The sequence below is a fragment of the Oreochromis niloticus genome, linkage group LG16 (assembly GCF_001858045.2).
Source record: "Oreochromis niloticus isolate F11D_XX linkage group LG16, O_niloticus_UMD_NMBU, whole genome shotgun sequence".
In the NCBI taxonomy this organism is placed as follows: Eukaryota; Metazoa; Chordata; class Actinopteri; order Cichliformes; family Cichlidae; genus Oreochromis; species Oreochromis niloticus.
Genome location: NC_031987.2, coordinates 10,679,691 through 10,700,959, shown reverse-complemented (window position 1 = coordinate 10,700,959; position 21,269 = coordinate 10,679,691). Strand labels below are relative to the sequence as shown.

Sequence of the window (21,269 nt, the reverse complement as noted above, 5' to 3'; positions counted from 1 at the left end):
CCAAATAAGTCAAAGGAGTAGGAGTTGCTTTGTGATTAAATCCTTTAATATTCTCAAGTGTTTGAAATTGAAGAAAACATAAAAACAGCTGTAGAAAACAAAAGCTGAGGCGAGAGGTTCCACTAACTGGATTATCTTTGAGATTTCAGATAATCGTGCAGCTAATCTAAAGTGTTGTAAATTTTAACGTCACATTTGATGGTATTTAGGAATTAAGAAAATGGGGAGGGAAAAAAGACATTTGTAATATTTCTTTACTGAATAATAAAAAAAGCATCCAGTGTTAAACGTTTTTGCAAATACTGGTTTGCACTTCTCAGCAGCGTCTTCTGCTTTAGAATCTGATTCATACTAAATAAGAGGATTTGATGGGCTGAATTTCTATCTGGTTGTTGGTTTTGATTTGATGGAAAATAGAAGAGACAAGTGAGGATCCTAAAGCTTTTACAAATATTTAAAGTAATCTCAAAGTATCTCTGTGTAAAAATGTGGATTAATTAAAAACAGGTTTCCTCACAAGATCTGACTACATCCATGCCAACCTCCCAGCTCTACTAGTACATATGTTTATGTAATTAAAAAAAAACTTTCAGTCCTTCACTACCACAGCGGTTAGCGTCTATGTTTTCACACAAAAACATAAGCAGCACTAATTAAGGCTTGCATGAAATCTGTAGTTAACTAAACAAAAAAAAAGGTAGGTATAGGACATTTAGCTGCTGAGAAAAAATAAAAAATAAAAGAGCAAACAAAACCGAAGGTAGGATAAACACTACATGTGGCACGGGAAGGGAAGGAGAGCTCACAACATAAAAATACCCCCTCCCCATCTTTTTCTACCATTAGCTTTTATGTTGGACCTTGAAACATGGCTCAAAAACTGTACTTTACTGTACTGTAGCAGCCAACAGATAATCTGAGATATAACTACAAGCAGTCACGTTTGGGATGCTAAAATCCAAAACTGTATGTGCTTAAGCAGCTGTCTTTAACTGCTGTACACAGGATGCCTTTAAAAAAAAACAAACAAACCAAAAAAAAAAAAAACTTTCAGAGGCGAAAACTGGATTTTAAGTTGTTTACTCAGTTTGGGGGATCAAACCAAACAAATGCATGCTGCTCCACCATGCATCACTGTAATGGGAGGGAGGGAGAGAGGGTGGAGAGGCAAGTGAGATGTTGGTGCTTGTTTTAAAGGGGTGGCGGATAAGCAATCCCTTGCCTGAGCAAGCCTGACTTAAGGCAAAGGTTAAAATATCAATACTACAGTCTAAATATCAGGAGAGCAAATCAATATGCTTTCAGATGTGTGGCTACATGTTGGTGACCTTTTCCTGGATTCTGGCTCCACTGACAGGTGAGTCATGACTGATAATCGGCGTGGGTGGCATGCTGAACTTCGCCAGTGTTTGGTTCAATTAACATCACATTTAGGAAGTCAATTGAAAATGAATGAGAACATGTATGCAAGATAGTAAATGTAAAAAGACAGAAAACAAAAACTGAAACGTGTCTGTGGGTTTGGGTTCTGAGGGGTACAAATGAGACCTGTAACAGATGGTAGGTATCCTTGATAAGGACAGTTTTCACATTCAGAGCCCTTGATGTAAGTTTGACACCAGCCTTTCCAAACCAGGATGTAAAAGGGCATCATCAGAACATCATGATCACAGCACTAAGATGAAACAGGGAAACGGACTAAAAATGATGTGGAATTTTGATTCTCCGCCCACGCACATCTGTTGCTATCCCAGTACAGTCAAGGTGAACTGTATCGCACTGTTTGTGTCAAAATAATTACAAATTACAGGGGGAAAAAAGCCTTTTCGCCTTCACTGTACTGGTATAGCCGTGCTCAAAGGCATATAAGAACCATAAGTATGTGGCTGGTTATATACAGCTAAAAATGGTAAATTCTACATGATTTTGGGTGTAGTTGACCCTGTTAAGGAAAACCAGGCTGGGCCTCAAGGCACCGATTCCCATTACAAGTCCCACTCAGTGAGAAAAGGGAGGGAGACGTCCTGTATGTTACACACTGCTGTTGTGGAAATGCGCCTCCGCTGGGATGGAGGTTAAGATTAGAAATATGTATCGACTCGTGTTCTGTGGACAAAAAAGAAACAGCGTGTCACCCACTACCCATTGGCTGATGACTGTGACAGGAAAAGGAGGTAGGAAGTGGTAGTCCATGTGACCTCAGACATGTTAGAAGCTTAATGTTGGGTGTTACTGAGATTTAATGGGATCTGGATTGGGGGGGGAGGTGGTGGCTAACTGGATTTAGAAAGATGCAGGGGAATACAGTGCTGCATCTCCCCCTCGTTATAATCTGTGATACACCAGAGAGCTTGGACCCCAGACCCTCTATACTCCCTCACCCTAGTGCCACTAGAAATGTTAGCTCTGGCCTCTATAATGTTTTCACAGCTGGGACTCCTCCCCAGCCTACCAACTGACTCGACAGTAGGAGGAGAATGGAGTTGGGTTGGGGTGAGACACCGCAGGGTGGCCAACAGAAACGGCCATTCACAGGAGGGAGTGACACTTTAGTTTTGTTTCTTGGCCTCTTGGTCGCCGTAACTGGAACCTGTTTTCTTCACCTCAGTGACCCCTATGAGGCGGCGGATCGCTATAGAGGCTGTAGAGAGAACAAAGAAGAGGGGGGGGGGGGGGGACACAACAGGTCAGAAAAAAAACCTCAAGAGCTTTAAATGAAACAAGCTACATCAGTTTTCATTCTGGGCAGGTGACAGGTTGAATTATACATCCATGACTGACCAACTTCAAACAGTCAAATACCCAAAACCACAGGAGCTAAAGAACTTAGACTTTACGCTTTTTGGAAGTATAATTAATGTCAAAAAAGAACCTTGAAAAGTGCAAAATACTAACAGGACATGAGCGCCAAACTGTCTCAAAAGGTAAGGTTTGACCTACCTACGATGAGGAAGAGTATAAAGCCAATAATGAGGAGAGGGGAGCCACTGACGGCCACTCCGCAGGCAAAATTGATGAGTGGTGAAAGCAGCAGTGTTGCCCAAAACAGGAAGTTGAGCAGCGTCCACGGCCTGCGCGGTGGGATAATTGTGGGTCCCGGGAACTTGCCTTCCTTATTGTACATTTCTTGTAAAGCATCCTGGGAGTTGGGAAAGATAGCGATTACCTTTGTGCTTAATGTGATTTGAAACGACAGGAACTGCTGATAAATTTGACATCTGATTAAAAATAAAATAAAGATCAGGATACAAATTCTAGGAGAAAATAAAAAACAAATGGACCCTAGTCATGTTGTGAGAGCAGTGTGTTGATATGGTATATAGTTCTAAGGGTCGTCACCACCTGTGTTTTTGACATACAAAGTAAGAGAGCAGTTTTTCACCACCATCTTCAAAACGCCTACTGAGGTAATGTCTCTTGGAAGGATGGAGTTTACCTCGCTTTAGTACAGTCTGAGACGAGTTCTCATGACCCAACACCTAATTAAGATACTTTAGTTTATCCTTTAATTTGTCACCTGCTCAGTATCCACAGGTTATGGTGTCTGAGTGTACCTCCTGTAGCTTAATGACGTTAACAAGTTCAAGAGTTGTTAACGTTTGGGTGGAAAAAATTAGATTGGACTTGATATCAAATTAGAGAAAAAAAACTTGTCAGTGAATTCTTTCAGCAACAATGGGAAGTGGAAGGAAAATTTCCATGACACTGGGTACTAACCCCCTTCCCCCCATATCGTCAAAACAACAAAGCTGCTACCCAAATTAACAGTGATCTGGCATTTTAGGAGTCTTTAATGTCAGATTACCTTCTCCTGGTACAGTTTGTGTAGCCAGTTGGCACACTCCTGCTCATCATCTGGTATATCCTCCACAGAAAACCGCCTGGATGTAAAACAGCAAATAACCATTGGAAGCAGATACAGTTTACCTTCAGTGTCTCAATATTTGGAAACAGGCACATAATGAATAAAGTAATGAATGAGACGATATCCTGCAGCTAGAGTCAGCCACTTCAAAAAAGACCTTGCTAATTTATGCAGCATTTTGCGGAGGAATGGACAAAGCAAAAAGTATTAAATTGAACTGAAATAGAGAAGCAGGAGACAAAAATATGTAGAGTGCTGTGACCTTTACAGTCCATCAGATTTCATTGGAAAGATACACTAGATTATTGATGGCACAAAAAATGTGTTTGTTTTCCAGTTGTTTCTTTTCCACCTGTTAATTATTTTGCTCATTTGCTCGTGATTGTGGTTGATGGAATGACAGGCAGCTAATGTGTGTCTAAAGGCCACTACACATTCAGCACAACAAAAAGCAAACCACAATCATAGCCAGCCGCACCAAAATAATCACTGTTGAGATAAATCCACATAAACAGCACTCAGGCACTTTTTAAACAACCCTATCAGGTTAATTCAAAAACTTAAACATATTTGCTGAGCAGTCTCACACACACACACACACACACACACACACACGCACGAACGAGAGGGAGAGAGAGAGAGAAAAAAACACCTCAAAGACATTTGGTCTGTAGTAGCAGCTTCTTGCCACCAGGTGCCTCCCTCTTCCCAAACACAATTCCCTCTGATACATGAACATTATCATACTAAGTGATTTCAGGTCACTAAAATACCCAGTATTTTTACCCGTCTTCAGTCAACAGACCTTGAAACTAAAAACAAAGTGTCCTCCACCCTCCTGCTTTCAGCTTTATTTAAGTAAAATCACACTAGTGCTCCAATCTGTGTCTATAACAAGCGCCGAGCTCAGGGGAGCACCCTGGCCATTAAAGCTAATGTCCTGGAGCCTAGCCAGTCTCGGTGCCTCTTTGATTATTACAGGACAAAATGCAGTTGGGAGGAGGCCAAAATGCTTAAAACTCATTTATTCTAGTTTACTTGAAGAAACAGCTGAGAGTGCAGTGCCTTATTACAAAAAGCGATTGTTCAAAAGTAGAGAGCAGGCATCAGTGGTCCTTACCTTACAGACATATCAGCTTTGTACTTCTTCCCATTGACAATGCCCAGGAGGGTGGGAGTCTGGTTGTCTTTGAAATTCAGAGTCACATCATACACAGCAGTTACTGTTGAGAGAAAGAAGAGCAGGCTGTAAGCAAAATACAAAATAAAAGAAATGCTCTGAATATTGTTTTTGTGTGACTTGTGCGTGAATGCCACCTGTGCCCTTAAGACACTGCAGTGTGGTGGTGAATCCTTTGGTTCGGGGTAATAGGTGATATTTGAGCTTGGGCAGGCCTTTACTCTCTGCAACCTGCATACTGATTTGGTGCTTTTTCTCTGTAAAGCGGGTGCCCTCGCAGTACAGCAGAAACTGTAGAGAGAAAGGAGGAAGAGTTGTGTTAAAAAACACACACACACACACACACACACACACACACACACGTTTAACAAAAAAACAAAATGGGAAAAAAAAAAATCTCCAGCTTAAGGTGACCTCTTTTATCCTGACCCATCCACTACCCTACTTCTGTTAGCTGAAGTACAAATCAAGGTCAACTCAATTTAACAGTACGCTAAAATACAGTCAACTCAGGATACCCATTTGTGCCATCAACTTGTTGTGTCAGTCTGGGTTTTCTGAATCTATCCATTAAAAAGGTGCAGTTTTTGGCACAAGATAAACATCATAGCTAACAGCAAACTATAATCTTGAAGGTGCAGATTTGTTACTGCAGCCAGTATTTCAGTAGATGCAGTTGAAAACATTAGATCTTTACAAGTTTATAGACTTGTCAATAGCATTCCTCCTTAATGAAGGCAGGCGCAGACCTGACTGGAATTACTACATTGTGTAAGACAATTTTCTTTCAGCTGCAACCCTGACGGTGTTAAACAGTGTGACGATCCAGTGAAAAACAAAGATAATTAATACTTTTTGGCTGATTTGCAAATCTTATTTCACATCAAGTATTATGTAGCTATACAAAGGCATATCGAACAACAAAAGTAATTTGAAGATGAAACAAGGAAGGCATTTGTTTCCTCAACTTTATCGCTAATTCGTGGTCGTTAGGGAAGCCACAGAGTGGCTCTGCACAAGCAGGACCTTCGGCATTTACCAAAACCACCCAAACCCTGGAAATACAGAAAAAAAAAAAAAAAAAAAACGTGGAATTCCTTGCTAAACCCAAATCCTGCTTTTTACTCTAGGCCTAAGCTGTCACCAGGTAAAACATGATGGATGTGCACGTTTTTATTTATTTATTTTAAAGACAAAAGAGGCATTTTGTGGCCTGAAGCATAATGAATGCCTATTCAGTCTGTTTACGCACAGTGGATACTTGTGTTCATGATGTCTGACAGAAAAAAACCAAACATACAAACTCATGTTGAGGCACTTCAAATAACGCTGCTGTACTCAGAACTATTTGTGTATCACTGCCAAGATAAATTCAGTAGAAAGAGAAACTGGGGCAAAGGGCAGAAACTACAGCATCAGATAGATTATAGATCATTCTCTTTAAAAGTCTAAAAGTGTTTTGTTATGTATGTTCCATCTTATCTTAGTTTGGCTGTGCAGTGATTACTCAATTTGCAGGTGATAGTTGATGCTACAACTGGTTTAACTTAAATGAATACACCACCTTGTCTGAACTGTTAGAATTGCAACTCCCATGTATCTTGAAATCAGCAGCAATCCACTGCAACTCCAAGAGGATATTTCACAATCATGATTGAGCAACTGGGTTGCAATTGAGACACAAGTAGTTGTCTGTAAGATGAACTTTTACACCTAAACCACAGTCCAGGTGACGCACAAACAGTGTGACTGTACCTACCCACATATATTCAGGATAGTCTTTGAGCCTGTCTAGGCCTTTGAAGACAGTGTTTCGGTCCTCTTCCCACTTTCTTTTGCAGAAAACAATTTCTAGAAAGTACCACGTCCAGCCAATTAGAGGGACCTTCAGGAGCTCATGTTTGGCTAGCACTTTCGAACTCTAAAGAAGGAGGAAAGACATTTTTATACAACTCGGAGTTCTCACACTTAAGACAAAAGCAAATAATGTTGATAAATGTTAATCATTACAAGTCTGGTGCTCAACTGACCCCTAAAATGCCATATCTTTCACACATGGTCCATCCACACAGAAAGTCAATCTCAAAGTTGTGGTTGAGGATGATGATGACATGCTCCTTGCCAAACTTGTCCACCGTAGCCTGATCGGTGTATAGGGTGCATTCTGTGCCCGACCACCACTCCAGCAGCATCACCAGCTCTGCACAGTGACAATGACGCAGCAGGAACATTAGAAAGTTAGAGGAGAAAATTCATCACTTAGAGCATCTTCAGTGTAAACAACACATTAATGTACTAAATGGAAGTATTTGTGTTACATTATATTTATATTAATCCCTCAAAACAGTCTCTACCAACCCTGCAGAGAATTATCAGCAAATCTTTGTGCGTTTAGGATTTGTGTAATTTTAGATAATTACTCTGGAGCAAATTTAATGTCTGTCATAGGGTTAATAAAAGCAGCTGAAGTCATTAGCAGCAAAAAGCTTACTCTAGTAAGCAGCTGACAGACAATTTTAATGAGTAACTGGTGAAAATTGTGGAGGCTGTAGCTGCTTAGGACTCATTTAATTTAGCTAAAAGGAGACTGGATATAAAGCCCTTCTACACAGAAAGTGTTTCAAAAATTCAAGTGGAAAATGCAGCTGAAACCCTTTCTATGTAGGCACAGCATAATATCCAACAGATGGCCCAAACGCAGCTCATTGTATGTGCCACTATTGCCAGATTTGTAATTATTTGCAATCTGTGAATTTCAGAATCAACACTTGACACCTTTCTTGTTTACATATTTAAAGGAAAATTTGCATTTCTACATAAACCTGCAGCAACACACGAGAATCATCTATACTCACGGCTCCAGAGGGAGTAGGAGAGCCGGCAGTTGATTCTGCGATAGAGCTGCCTGTTGATCGGCCAGAGGATGCAGGTGCACAGCTGAATGAAGTTTATAATGAGGCCGCTCACCACAAACACAAAGCCCATCAGCAACTGCAAGATGAACAGGCTCTTCAGGTAGGCCAGCAGAGCCATGGCTGAGGAGCCTGGAGGGCTGAGTGGGCTCCTCTATACACTACGATCAACCTGAGGAGGGAGAAGAAAAAGAAGGTGAGCACAGCGATTGCAAAAGAAAAAAAGACATGCAGGGTACTAAATAAGGAACAGATCAGTGTAAACACAAGGATATCAGGTGTTTGTGTCAGGTGATCCTCAGGCAAACATGCTTTAAGATGTTCAAAAGGGCAATAGTGACTCTTACCACGGTGGAGTCCTTTTACAAGCCCCGTTTACACGGCCCTTCTGCCAGCACCACAGACCTGTGAACAACAGCAGAGGAGAGGCTCAGGCAACAGTGATGGGAGTCAGGCTAGACTGCAGAGCCATTACAGCAGACTTTAATAAATGTATAGTGCCCGTTTCAAACAGGGTGAATTATATTAGCTAATAACATAAGTTCTTCAGTGTGGGTGAAAGGCATATCAAAAGGGGAAGGCTATGAAACCTGGCTGACCAAACTGGGTATTTACAGACAAGTTTCAACATTGGGTGTAGCTTCAAAAACTGCATCTACGCGGATGTTGTATGTATCACAGAGCTTGTACAGTATGCAAATACGCATGCGAAACACTTTAGGACAAGTCTTGCAAAGCAATGTGTCACTATTCACACATAACTGATGTCAGAGATGACCTGATATCATCATCATCATCGTCGTCCTGATTTTATTTGTGTAGCCCTCAAATTTCAAAATTTTAGACCGGAAGCTTAAATGCAAAACAAATATTTCAACAGAGAACATCTTAAAAAAAATGTTCTAAACAAATATAACTGAACTGACAGCTTCAAATATCTTCTTCTATGGAGAATCAAATAAAAATGATAAAGTAGTTAGCATTTTGAAAACATCATCAACCTTGAACATCATTTAAGTTTACGAGCCAAGAGCCCAGACAGAGGCCCGGGTTACTGAGTCCTGTCTGGGCTTGTGAGTTACTTGTAGCTTCTCCCTTTTCCTCCAGTAGATGAAGTGGGAACATCTGATTGCCCCAAGGTCAGGGCATGATAGTTAGCTCTGAGCTGCTACTGTGAATGCAAGTCTTTATGAATACACATAACCAGTTGATGAAAATGAATTGAACTCAGTATTATTCACACAAGATGTAAATACATTAATCTGTGTGCTACCAGATGTTGTTGTCTTACATAGCGCTTTTCTACTCTGAGCACTTAAAGCGCTTTACACAACTTGCCTCATTCACCTAGTCACACAAGCACTTTTGTGCTTTCTAGCATTCACACAGTCACACTCTGAGAACAACTTAGGGTTAGTATCTTGCACAAGGATATTTGGCATGCAGACTGGAGCAGGGATCAAACAACCGACCTTGCAATCCTCTACCTCCAGTGCTACCTCATATAAAGCAAGTTAAATTAAATGTAAACATATAAAACTAAATAAAACTAACACAACTTTCTAAAGATACAATGGAAAACAATTGAATAAATAATTCCAGTGTATAACTGAAGTTAATCAGGAATCAACTAGTGAACTTGAAGGAATTAATTCAGCAGAAGTAAAAGTAAAACTCTTCTCATTATGAAAACTAAAGTTGTTTTTTTTTCACAAACATAACTATTTGTGCCAGCAACATCCACATGAGTATTCAGTTGCACAAACTAACATAACTGTGTCAGAAAACAAGCAAAAAGGGAAGCTGTGTACTGTCTGCCTGCATGCTGAACAAGGGACAAGCAAACACTGTGTGCTTGGTGAGCGTCCAAATGACACAACAGTCTTCAACCACAGTCTTCAACATGTTATCCAAAACGACTTGTTTCTTGTTCCCGTTAAATACACACAGCATGTGTAACCAGTACCGATCCTTCACAAATAACGTAGACTGAAGACAACATGTGAATCAGTTAAGAGGGCTAACAAACTATATTCTAAATTGAGTACTTCATCAATTACAACAAATTATCAACTGTAATAAAAGAGGCAAAATTATGAAGTAACCCAATCTACTGCATTAACCCCCTTCCAAGACTGCAACAGACTTCTTCAATGACCGTCACAGTGAACAGCAATCCAACCACTTTTTCACACAACCGTATTGCGGACACAAACCTAGATTACAGTGTGTAGGCAACAAGTCTTATCTGTTGCACTCACTCTCTCACACACTGCAACCATATATATAAATTTAACAGTCTGGGTGTAAAGAAAATGAAATCTTAAATGCACACCTGCAGAAGTTTGGTTCAGTCCCGTCAGACCATCAAAATAAACGTGCTTACAAATCTCTGGACATGAAATCACGCTAAACTGTTGAAACACTGTCCTGATACCACCTGAATGCTTTGACAGTTTTTCCAAGCATGCACTGCTAACTTTGCATTATGTTACAGAAGTGACCTTTGGTCATGCATACAGCATGAGAGGGAGGGTGAAGTTAAATACTGCACATTTGTCTTATGGCTGAGATGGGTTGAGAAACACTGTAGTTAATGAGGAAGTCCAGAATAAGTCACCACGAAGCATTAATAGCAACTACACAAGTAGTCTATAATAGGCTTACTGATAAACTGCAATTCAAGCTTTAAGTTTATACCTTGCCTGTGAGTGTCAGTCAAATTAGAAGCACGAAAGAGGATTTTTTTATACGATTATTCTTTATGTCTCCGTTTTAACTTCTACCTGATAATTTTATAATTGAACAAATTAAAGCACAGTGTTTTTTTTATGTGAAAATAGTGAGTCCATGTTAAAAAAAAAAACACAAACTAAAAAACTAGGTTTACAAGCCAAATCAGTACGACTTTTGTTAATATTTTTACAGCTAAACGCCTTAACCTTTTCTTGGAAGATTTAACTTTGCACACTGATAGCAGCTGATTGTAATGTTTGGCCACAAGCTGCCGATGGAGAAGTTCCCCAACCTTAATTTGTGTTGGCAACCTGCAGCGACTATGAGTGTGTGTCTGCGTTTTAGCTCAGGCGAGTTACTTCTACACACATTGTGAACTTTGTCCCAGTTTTACTCCACACACAGCAGATGTTCCCCATGCAGCACTGGAATCAAACTGAGTCACCAAAAAACTTTCACTCAACTGCAACTAGGGCTGGGCCATATTATACCGTTCACGGTAATACTGGTACAATGTTAGGCAACGATAAGAAAATGAAATATCGCGATAGAATATGGGTAAAACGCGCATGCGCAGTGCCTTTGTTTTCATACGCACACGGCCGATTGTTGAGTGAAACGGATGAACCAGAATTGGTTTGTAAAAATGGTGCAACTTCAGTGATGTGGAACTGGTTTGGTGTTTGTCCATCAGATACACAACAAAGCACATTTTTTTTGTAGAACATGCAAGCGGGCCGTCGTTATTGCCGTATTTGTCGGACTAAGGTGCTCGTAAATCTGGGAGTAACCTGGGTCCTAAACTCCGTCCGCTTAAGGTCCCAAAGTCAAACACACAGCATCACTGAGAGTTAAAAACTGTCTAAATTCTTTCATCTTTAATAAAACGAAAAGCATTGCTGCTTTACCAGGTGTTTAACATCCTGGTATCCATGAAAACAGAATTTATTACATTTAACGGAGTTAGAAGTTAGCAGGAAGCTAGCGGAAGTTAGGTAACTAGCAAAACTAGCGAGCTAAGCATGATATAGCATGTTCTGACTGAGAGATTTCTGAAAAAGTTCAAACTTACAGCTCTTCTATCACTTCCAACATAAATGAAGACAGGAAACTAAACAGCAGTGACGTTTGTAGGGTTACTGAAGTTGGGCTAGCTGATATATAATGATGTGCTATGTGATCGCTAGCGACACAGCTATGTTAGCATAACATAAACAGTGAAGCTGGAGGATGAACGCTAACTTTTTTCCACTCGATAAAAGTTAACGCGAGGGTTCCTGGTGGTTAGGGACAAATGCAATCGCATGGCAGGATGCTGTAAACGGACCAAACTTCAGTCAGGAGAACAACTTTGATAATCCATCCACAATACGAGGTTAGTCATTAATATACTGCAACAACACGGGAATAGAGCAGCTGTGATAGAATACAGCATTAATGAATCAATGGTACAGAAGTGGAGGAAGCAAGAAGAATGAGTTGAATAAAGTTTGATTTATCTGACTGCTTTGTTTCGCTTAATGTGCCTTATAATCCTGTGCACCTTATGGTCCGAAAAATACATATTTGGCTTTTTTATTTGGCACGCTGCAGTTTAATGTTGCAAAGCACCTCTTTTTAACTTCAGTGGATATTATACATGGTTATGCTCAGGATATGTCAGCCCATTTCTACAGGAAATGCCTTTTGGTTAAACTTTCAGCAAGGAATTTGCATTTGCACTGTTAAATTTTTATATAGCTTTAATGCATATAAAAAAAACAGCTGCTTGTTTAAGTGAAAATAAATGAATGGGGTTTTTTTGCGCTAGTAAAGTTGTGGAGTTGTATTTTGTCTCGCATCAATTATATCGTCAGTTATATTGTTATCGCAAATTTTCAAATGTATATCATGATAAATATTTTTAGCCATATCGCCCTGCTCTAACTGCAACTCTCGGCCATGATTCACAGGACAAACTCAATTTTACACACCAGCAATCAAAAGGCACACAGCACATTTAAGAATTAACTGGCCAAAGAAAGAAAAAAATAAAAGTAAACTCCCTACCTTTTTCTCATGAGCAGATCTTTTTAAAGCTAAACGTGTGAAACTGTATAATTTACACATTTACTTGAGAATTCACTTGCATACAGTTTTTATTTAACATTTTTATGGAGCCAATATATTGGTTAAACATTGGTAGCCACTAAGTGTTTTTCTATTGTGTTATTTTAATTTTGTGCCAGTTAAATGTTCAAAGATGGTATAAGGGAAACTTTTAACTGTTCATCATCACTAAAAAAAAAAAAAAAAAAAAAATATCTTACTTCGCTTCTACAAATATGTTATGTTATAAAGGAGATCACTCGAAACATGCCAGTAAACAAGACATTTACTGTTGACACATTTTCTACATTTTTTTCAAACACCTTTGTGCAGTGAAATTTCTTTTTCAAACAACACCATGATCATACAGTGTTCTCTGTATTACATGTTCTCTGGGAACACTGTATTCAGTGAGAAATCTGCAGAAATCTACAGATGACATGCACCTCACTGGAAATGTAACTACAAGTTAGATCAACACAGCTCACTATTGTGAGCGGAACCACCAATTCATTCTGTACATTTCTAGCTATTTTTCCACTGCAGATTTACATTCATCAGTGAAAATGTCTCTATATACAGTATAATAATCATAGCATCAATATAAGACCTCACAAAGGTCAGCATGATTCTTGGAGGGAGATTTCTAAAAGTACTAGAATGGATGTGAAACAATGTACAAAGAAGTGGAAACATTTGAGACAAATACATTTGAAAAAGAGAAAGTCACAGCACTTTATTTATCTATCATAGCTAGCACTGGATATAAAACACCAGGACACTGCCGCAAGGTAATTAACATCAGCCACATAGGTTACATTGTAGGTTCTATAAAGGCCTGAAGTCTAAATCAGGCATTACAGACAGGATGACTATGAGTCCTCTACAACATATATGTTCACTCCATTTGGACTTTTTTCTGTTGGCTACTGTAATGTATTGGTACTGCAATAAAACCATGGCAAGGCAACTCATTCTGTCAGGTGAACCGGCCAAGTGCCTGATTGGATCAGCATTCGATGTCAGCTATTTGGGTAAGTAGTTCAGTGTTAAGACTACTGCTTTAATGCTCACATTCACCCTTTCCCTCAATAGGATGAGAATCTCAACAATACTGAGCTTAAAACACCAACATAGATTTAAGTCAAACAAAACTTTTTTGTGCAAAAACCAAACATACTAACATAGAAATACTCTGGAAATTGAACTTGGTGTCATACAAGACATCCAGAAAAACACAGGAAAAACAGCTGGTGGATGTCCAGCTCCCTGAGGGTGATGGACCCACCTGTAAGCCCACACAACCTGGAGGAAAGATTAGTACTGCTGACTGTGTTAAAGCTGCTTAAGGCTGGACAGCTGCTGCTGCTCTGCATCACCTGAATATAACTTCTATACCAACAAATACCAGCTGCTTGCTAGAAGTCTTTAAAATGAGAAAAGTACATTTAGAGACACTAGTTAAATTATGGAAAAGTTCAACCACATCTTGGCAGGAACTGCTCCTCTATCAAAGCATTTTAATTATAAAAACTTACTTTGGCTTTCAAACGTCTGTGCTCCACTTACAGCAGGGAACAGCCGAATGATGCCTAGGCTGGACTTCAACAGCTACTAGTCTCTAGCAAACACCTGGGTTTTTCCTGGCACTATATTTGCCTTTGGTGGGTGAAGTAACCACAACTGATCTGACCTGACAGAAGTCTGTGCACTGCCTGTTATTTTTTGGCTATCTGATAAACATTTTAAGGTTGAGGAAAAAAAGCCCCACATTTGCTAACAATATTCCTTTGGTGGAAGGCCAAAACCTTTTTGGCGGTCACCAAAATATACCTAAAAATGGTAGGATGCATATTAAGTTGTACCATTGTAGCATATTAACATCTTAATATGCTGGGGAAACAGGACACAACACTTGTCTCACATTTAACTTACCAGTAGAGATAGTAGGCCATTGCCATGAACACCATCGCCCCACAAATCCCAGTGAAGATCATGACTGCACTCTGGTTCAGCATTTTGGCTTCTGGTATTCCACCAGTTCACAGCCAGAAAAAATATATACTAAAAACAAAACAAAGAAAAGGCCTGCAGATAGCAGAGGATAGTCACAAGCTGCCCTGCTTTGTCGCCATAATAATCCCACAGAAGGGAAGAGGGAGATTATGATGATGACAGCGAGAACACAGTCAGATCCCAAGAACCTGTTGGAGGAACTGCCTAATCAGCACAAGAGTTTACCAAGGACCAATGAACTCGCCCATGAACTCAAGAGTTATTAAAAAGCATAAATCTTCATTTAAATCAGCATAAAGTAAACACCTCAATGAATTGTTATCAGATTCGGCTAAACAATGCTAGAAGGAAGTCTAGAAAGACAGATAGCTCACTTCAGAAAGGAAGGAGTCACACATACTGTTTGCAGTGTCTTACAAGCATTCCCATCCTCTAATCCTGTGGATCAGATTAGTGCTGATTAGCAGGCTATGGGCACCCTGGATATGTCACATTCAATTAACATTAACAAAGAGAAGGCCCAGTCTCTGCCCAACCATAGTGAAGTAAAGAGAATAGCATCTGTTACGCTAAAGTAACCAATCATAATTTATTGTATTGTGATTCACCTTGCCATAAGCTGCCTGTTAGTAACATCTTGCATCATGAAAGTGATGGGTTCAAAGAAATGATCAGCAATATCCTTGAAAAAACTCTTCATGTGATATCTAGTCATGTTTTCTTATTGGTGCAAGCAAGGTTTTTTACTGGCTAAAGATGGACCCTTCAGAGGATAACTATATGTGTTACCACAATTTGCCAATGAGCCCGAGTTACCTTACTTAACAGACATCTATGAATTTTCTGGTATTTTTTGGTCATTTTGTTAAACAAATCAATATATATTTCAGCTTGAATAACTGAAATTCCACTTAATAAAACTAGTCAACTAGTTAAGTATATTTATTACAGCCCTAGTGGGTATTCTTTGATGGAAGCACAAAATTCTTTGATGGGATCTCTAACAAATGACCACAAAGCCTGAATCAGAATTCAGATTATTGGCATGCCCTGAGGTTACAGGTCCATCCAAAAAAAATGCACATAATCACCTATTGCTTATGTTGTTTCAAACAGTGAAACGTCAGCAATAAGTTACTGCTGTAACAACCAATCTCAGGCTCGAATCGGTCAACAGTAATAAGGTGGTAGTAACAACAGACAGTTTTCAAAGATGGATGCAGTTAATATTGCAACATGCTTAGTAAAAACCTGTTGATCACAAGTCATACGAAAATAATAATATCATGGACAATCCTTCTTTCTGAGACTTAGCATGAAAAACCTCTAAACTGCACTCATATAAAATAAAACATTTAGTCAATTCTGTCTACACAATGGCAAGTCTGCCCACCTGCCAAAGCTGGTTGCCCATTAATTTCATATTCAACTCTAACCTGAATATAGAGATATTATATGCGATGCCAGCATCTTCTTTCTTTGACAGTACCTTGGGTAAGGAAAGGATTTACTACAGATCTCCATTACTCACCCACACAAAGATAGCACACAGGGCTAGCGGGCAAGTTACCAAAAGGCTTTGGATCCTTGCACACAGTTAATGTTAATGTGGTCCTGACAAACTAGCAGACAGAGGCATAAATAAACTGTCAAGTGATAGCTGAAGCGAGTAGGTTGACATTACAGTACAGTTCTAGGGTCTTACCACCGGGTGTTAAAGCCAAATACCAACGGAGATAAAAATACATGGTGATAGCTGGACAATGAAGGTCATTCATATTTCAAAGCATGAAGAGCTCTCAATCCCTGCACAGCACTACTGAGTGTGTTTTAAAGCCACAACACTTACTACACCAGAGACAAATGTAATTCTTGGCAGCGAAAAGAACACTTAAAGCGCATTTAGTTTCTTTGATTATGAGCATGCACGCACAGGAAAGAGCATATGCTGGAATAATGATAAAAATAATAATAATACAGCAAGGAAGATTTAAAGGTGAACTCAACCTGCTGTATTTGCCAAAAATGTGGCTCCAAATGTGAACCTGCCAACTGAGCTCATTATCATATTAGCATATTTATACTGGTTTGTTTATGTGTGAAAAAAATAAATAAAAAAAAAACTCTCATCCTACTAATGTGTATTGGCTGTGTAGCCATGTGGGACCATTTAAAACTATGAAAATAAAGCAATCTCACCTTTGCATGGTGTCAGTATTACAATAATCACAGCAAGCTTTATGGAAATCTAGTCAAATATTTTATGCAAAGCTTCTAGATAAGGGTTTATCACTGAGGTTAGATGAAAAGCTGGCTGATGTAAAGAGCCTTGGATCATTTAAACATTAGGTCCTTCAACAAAAGACCATTTAAAGGTGGGAATATTATGCTGCTACTCCCCTTACTGTTCTGTATAAGACTACAAAGGTTAACAAAAAGAGGGTCAACTAGTAAGAGCAGGGGGAGTTATGTGAAATTCTTAGACAGTTTGAGTATGAATGCACTAGGCTGAATCTGAATGCAGGTAATGAATTCTACAAAAGTTTGGCATTGTTCACCCTGATGACACTGCTTAGATAAAGTCTTAACACATGTCTCAAAGTCCGATAGGACAATACTATGCTTGATTACTAGATAAAGGAGATCAATAGGTTACGACTTGTAAACGAGCAAGTCACGGCACTTTGGTCCAACAGCTGGTTCAATTATTAATTGCATACATACGTCAACGATGCCTTTAGGTAGATACTTCAGTATGTCCACCAGTGTAGCACTATTTTATTGTATATCCCACTCTGTTTAAACTATGAAAAGGCTGATTTTATTTTTAACTTTAGTGAGAATACACTTAACAGGTAAATGTGCCGGATGCAGCCATTTTGGATATTAACCTGCCAGCTCCCTAGCACAAAGTCCGATGTGATGTCCAACGGCTCTGATGTGGAGATATCGTGCTGGTTTTTTTGAGCATTGACTGTAGCAGTGGGCAGAGCTATATTTTACCTAGCTACCCCAGCCTTCTTTTATTGACTTACTGTCGTTATCTTTGGTAGGATTCATGGATTTCTCCCTTTTGTTTCTTTGTACCATTGTCTTAAATCCTAGGAACTAGTGTTTTTACCCTTTTTTAAAATCCACCTTTCCCCCCAATGAAATCAAATTGAGTCTGGCATTCACCTCCTGCACCATCTAAACAAAAAGCAACACTGCCTCCATTAAAAAGGAAGAAACTCATTACATTTTAGTGCAGAACTAATGATTCTTTTTGAAAAAATTTCTATAGCATGACACTGGTGCTTGTAGAAGATACACTTTTACTGCATTGTCAGCGTGTTGGGGATCATTGGTCATGCTGATAAATTACACTGTGGATTATCAGATGCTTTCCATGTGATACTGCATGGTGGATCAAAGACCTGATGGGACTTTTCTGCATTCATAACGCCATCTATTTTGGCACGATTTCCAACACAACTGGCTGACATGGAGCCCTAAACCACGACATCTTCCACCGTGTTTTACACATGTCTACAGACACTTATTGTTGCATCTCTCTCATTGACTCCTCTTTACATATTGACGACACCCTTCCCCTAAGACCATTTCAGATAAAGCTTCAATGAACAGTAAATGGCTCAACTCGTGTCCTTTGTAAGAGACCTTTCCTGTTTTTTTTTTTGTCTTTTGTTTTTTTTAAGGACATGACCTTCAGACCTATTCATCTGCTGTCTTCTATTTTTTTTTTTTATCCTGACACATCTTCTGTAAACTTCTTTATGAATGTTTTCAGCTAATAGCCGTTTTGGAATCAACTTGTTGGTGTGAAAATTCTAGGTCCATGTAAGCCTGTCAAACAATTATTTTTGACGTTTTTGTAGAATCAACTAAACAAGTGCAACTTGTTCTAGTAACAAAGTGCCTAAAGATACTACTTAAAATTGTTATACAAAACAACTTAGTACAATAAACAACACTGGTTCTTCCCCAGGCTTAGGTTCCTTTTTTTTCTTCTTCTTTTTTTAATTCATAAATGATTTGTGTCAGTGTCAAGGTACTTATAAAGCAAAAACAAAAAATAGCATTCCTCTGAAAATCATCAGGTACAAGGACTGGACTGAAAATGAGTGGGGGGAAAAAAGCAGTCAATGTCCAAAGAAAAACTGAAAGACCTGGAGCACTATTGCTCTTTAAAAACATAAATGGCAGCTCAAGACTTATATAGGATTCATTGATCTTGTAAAATTACTAAAAAATGAATAGCAGCAGTGATCCAGTCTACATATCCTCCTCTCAAGGTCAATTAAAGGCATGCATAAAAACCAACAAGTGGCCCTATATGGCAGTGTGAAGCAGTGTGTGCACACTTTACCATTCAATATTCAATATAAAAAAGTGAAGCTTTATTAACGGACTTCCTTTTTGCCCTTCTGGTTTTACTCTTAGTATGAGACCAAGCTGTCTCTTGCACCAAGCAACAACAGTCACATTTTCAACACTGGTTAAAAAAAAAAAAAATCCCCGTTCTGGTATAAAAATGCTGGGAGTTACTTGCCTGTCACGCACTGCTCGTCCAGCTGGTTAAAAGTGATGTTCAAGAATAAAGTTAGCACGGGTTAAAAGAGCCGCAGACTTCAATGAACTTTAGTAACCTCAAGAGTCGTACGAGATCTGTACGCAGGTCAACTCGGAGCCAGCTGGCGCATACGACGTAAAGCGTGACAGAGCGGGGGTGCTGTACTGCAACAGTTAACTACGAAAAATGAACCCAGTCATAGTTTACCATGAATTCTAGCATATCATACCTTAGTGTCCAAATTTTGCAGCCCTACTGTATCTGAATGCAAATGCTGAAGATGACTCTATGCACCAAATGCGGCATGGCTGGGCTGATAAATGCTCAGAGACCAACTAGCCAGCAGGTCCCTTCAATCCCACCGCTGACACGGTTTATCTTTTGTCACACATGGCTCGGCTGCGGCCGTTAAGCTAGCTGCTCTGTGAAGTCAAAGTTGCAGGCGCACACACACACACACACACACACACACACACTTCCCTCAGAAGAAGACATTAAAGAAAAAAGCCACCCCATCTGTCTCAGCTACTGCCAGTAGAGATAGTAAATGTGTGAACACTGGTTCGAATAAATGAGCCGAGCAGCACAGGAAAGACAGGTGCTAACGGTACAAGCTAGCATGCTATATAAGCAACATCCACAGCGAGGCTAAAAAATGTTTTCAGGCGACAGGGTGGCGTCTGTTAGATTGACTCTTTAGCTGCTAATCACTGCCAACTTTTCCCCCATATACCCCCCATCCTTTGTTAATAGGTACCCGTTATTATCTTAGCCAGCTAGTTAGCCAGTTCCCGTTAGCAGCCAGTGTCAGCCTTACCTGAAGATTATTCGCTGGGGACTCGGTGGGTTTAGTTACACTTTTACGCTGCTTTCCGGCCTTCTGGGGGCGTAAAATGAGCCTGTCAACAAACGCTGACCTACTCCGTCCGTTTCCAGAGACGCAATAAAAGTGACTTGAGGCAATAGGATTTGCAGGAGCTCTATTGTTTGTCGGTTAAAGCCCCACATTTCCTCCAAACCCATCTGAAGGTGGCCTGTCCTACATCCGGTCCAGCCCCTCATTCATTTTCACAGAGATGCACAAAAATACACAAAAACATGCACAGACGTACAGCAGCGCACTCCCGCCGCTGCTGCAAGTTTAATTACAGGTAAGAGCAGATAAAGGCCTATAATGTCTGTTTTTATTGATTTTCTGCTACCATTTGCAAAGACATGTTTACTCCATACAGCGCAGCAGACTAGTGCAGGGATTTCTTGTCCAATCAAATTTAGGTTTTTACCCCCTTAAATTTTCGGTTTCAGGAAGAAAATCCGAATCATCAGTTTTTAAAAAATTGATATCATACTGTAACATCAAAATAAAAGAAAGTCACTGTTTTTAAACTCATTGTTTTTTTTAACATGATTACTATTACTAACTGCCTACATTATTACATATCAGCCCTATACTCACAGTACATCTTAGTTGACTTTACAATTTTGTCCCATATCTAGCTTTTAGACACCGTCTTTTATCTAAAATTCTACCATTTTTTGGCCTTGCATGCAAAATACTACAAGAAGCTTCGTTTTTTCAGCAATTTTATTCACGTCCAGATTCCCGCTTTGCAGTGTCATGTCACCGGTTTATTCATTTCCTGAGCAAGTGTACATGCTCGATTAACTTTAAGCCTCTTTAGCCCTCTGCTGGTGCATACCCATACCTGCAGCTACTCCGCACTTCTGTGGGGATCTAAACCTTCTGTCTCACAGAAATGTCTGGAATAGTTAATATCATTTTCTTATTTTTAATTTTTCAGATTAATTTCAGTGTAAGTGTGCTCATAGCTGTTAAGTATTTTACAGTCATAGCTTCAGTATTAGTTTTAACTGTGGGGTCTTTATCAGGACAAGCTT

General features: G+C 39.5%; 1 protein-coding gene across 4 annotated transcripts; it reads right to left on the bottom strand.

The window, feature by feature from the left end:
- Positions 1-28: 28 nt before the first annotated feature.
- Positions 29-20,480, bottom strand: agpat3 (1-acylglycerol-3-phosphate O-acyltransferase 3). Of its 4 annotated transcripts, none has more exons than XM_003445320.5 (10): positions 20,188-20,480; positions 8,305-8,362; positions 7,901-8,129; positions 7,076-7,245; positions 6,805-6,966; positions 5,183-5,336; positions 4,986-5,088; positions 3,806-3,881; positions 2,941-3,139; positions 29-2,641 (listed from the first exon to the last, which is right to left on the bottom strand). In XM_003445320.5, exons 3-10 carry the CDS (start codon positions 8,076-8,078, stop codon positions 2,550-2,552), a joined length of 1,134 nt encoding a protein of 377 aa, XP_003445368.1. In that variant the 5' UTR covers positions 8,079-8,129; positions 8,305-8,362; positions 20,188-20,480; the 3' UTR covers positions 29-2,549. The 4 variants fall into 4 exon arrangements, with proteins under 4 accessions (XP_003445368.1, XP_013126894.1, XP_019208597.1 ...); XM_013271440.3 differs by lacking the exon at positions 20,188-20,480 and adding an exon at positions 19,600-19,695; XM_019353052.2 differs by lacking the exon at positions 20,188-20,480 and adding an exon at positions 19,350-19,445.
- Positions 20,481-21,269: the final 789 nt, after the last annotated feature.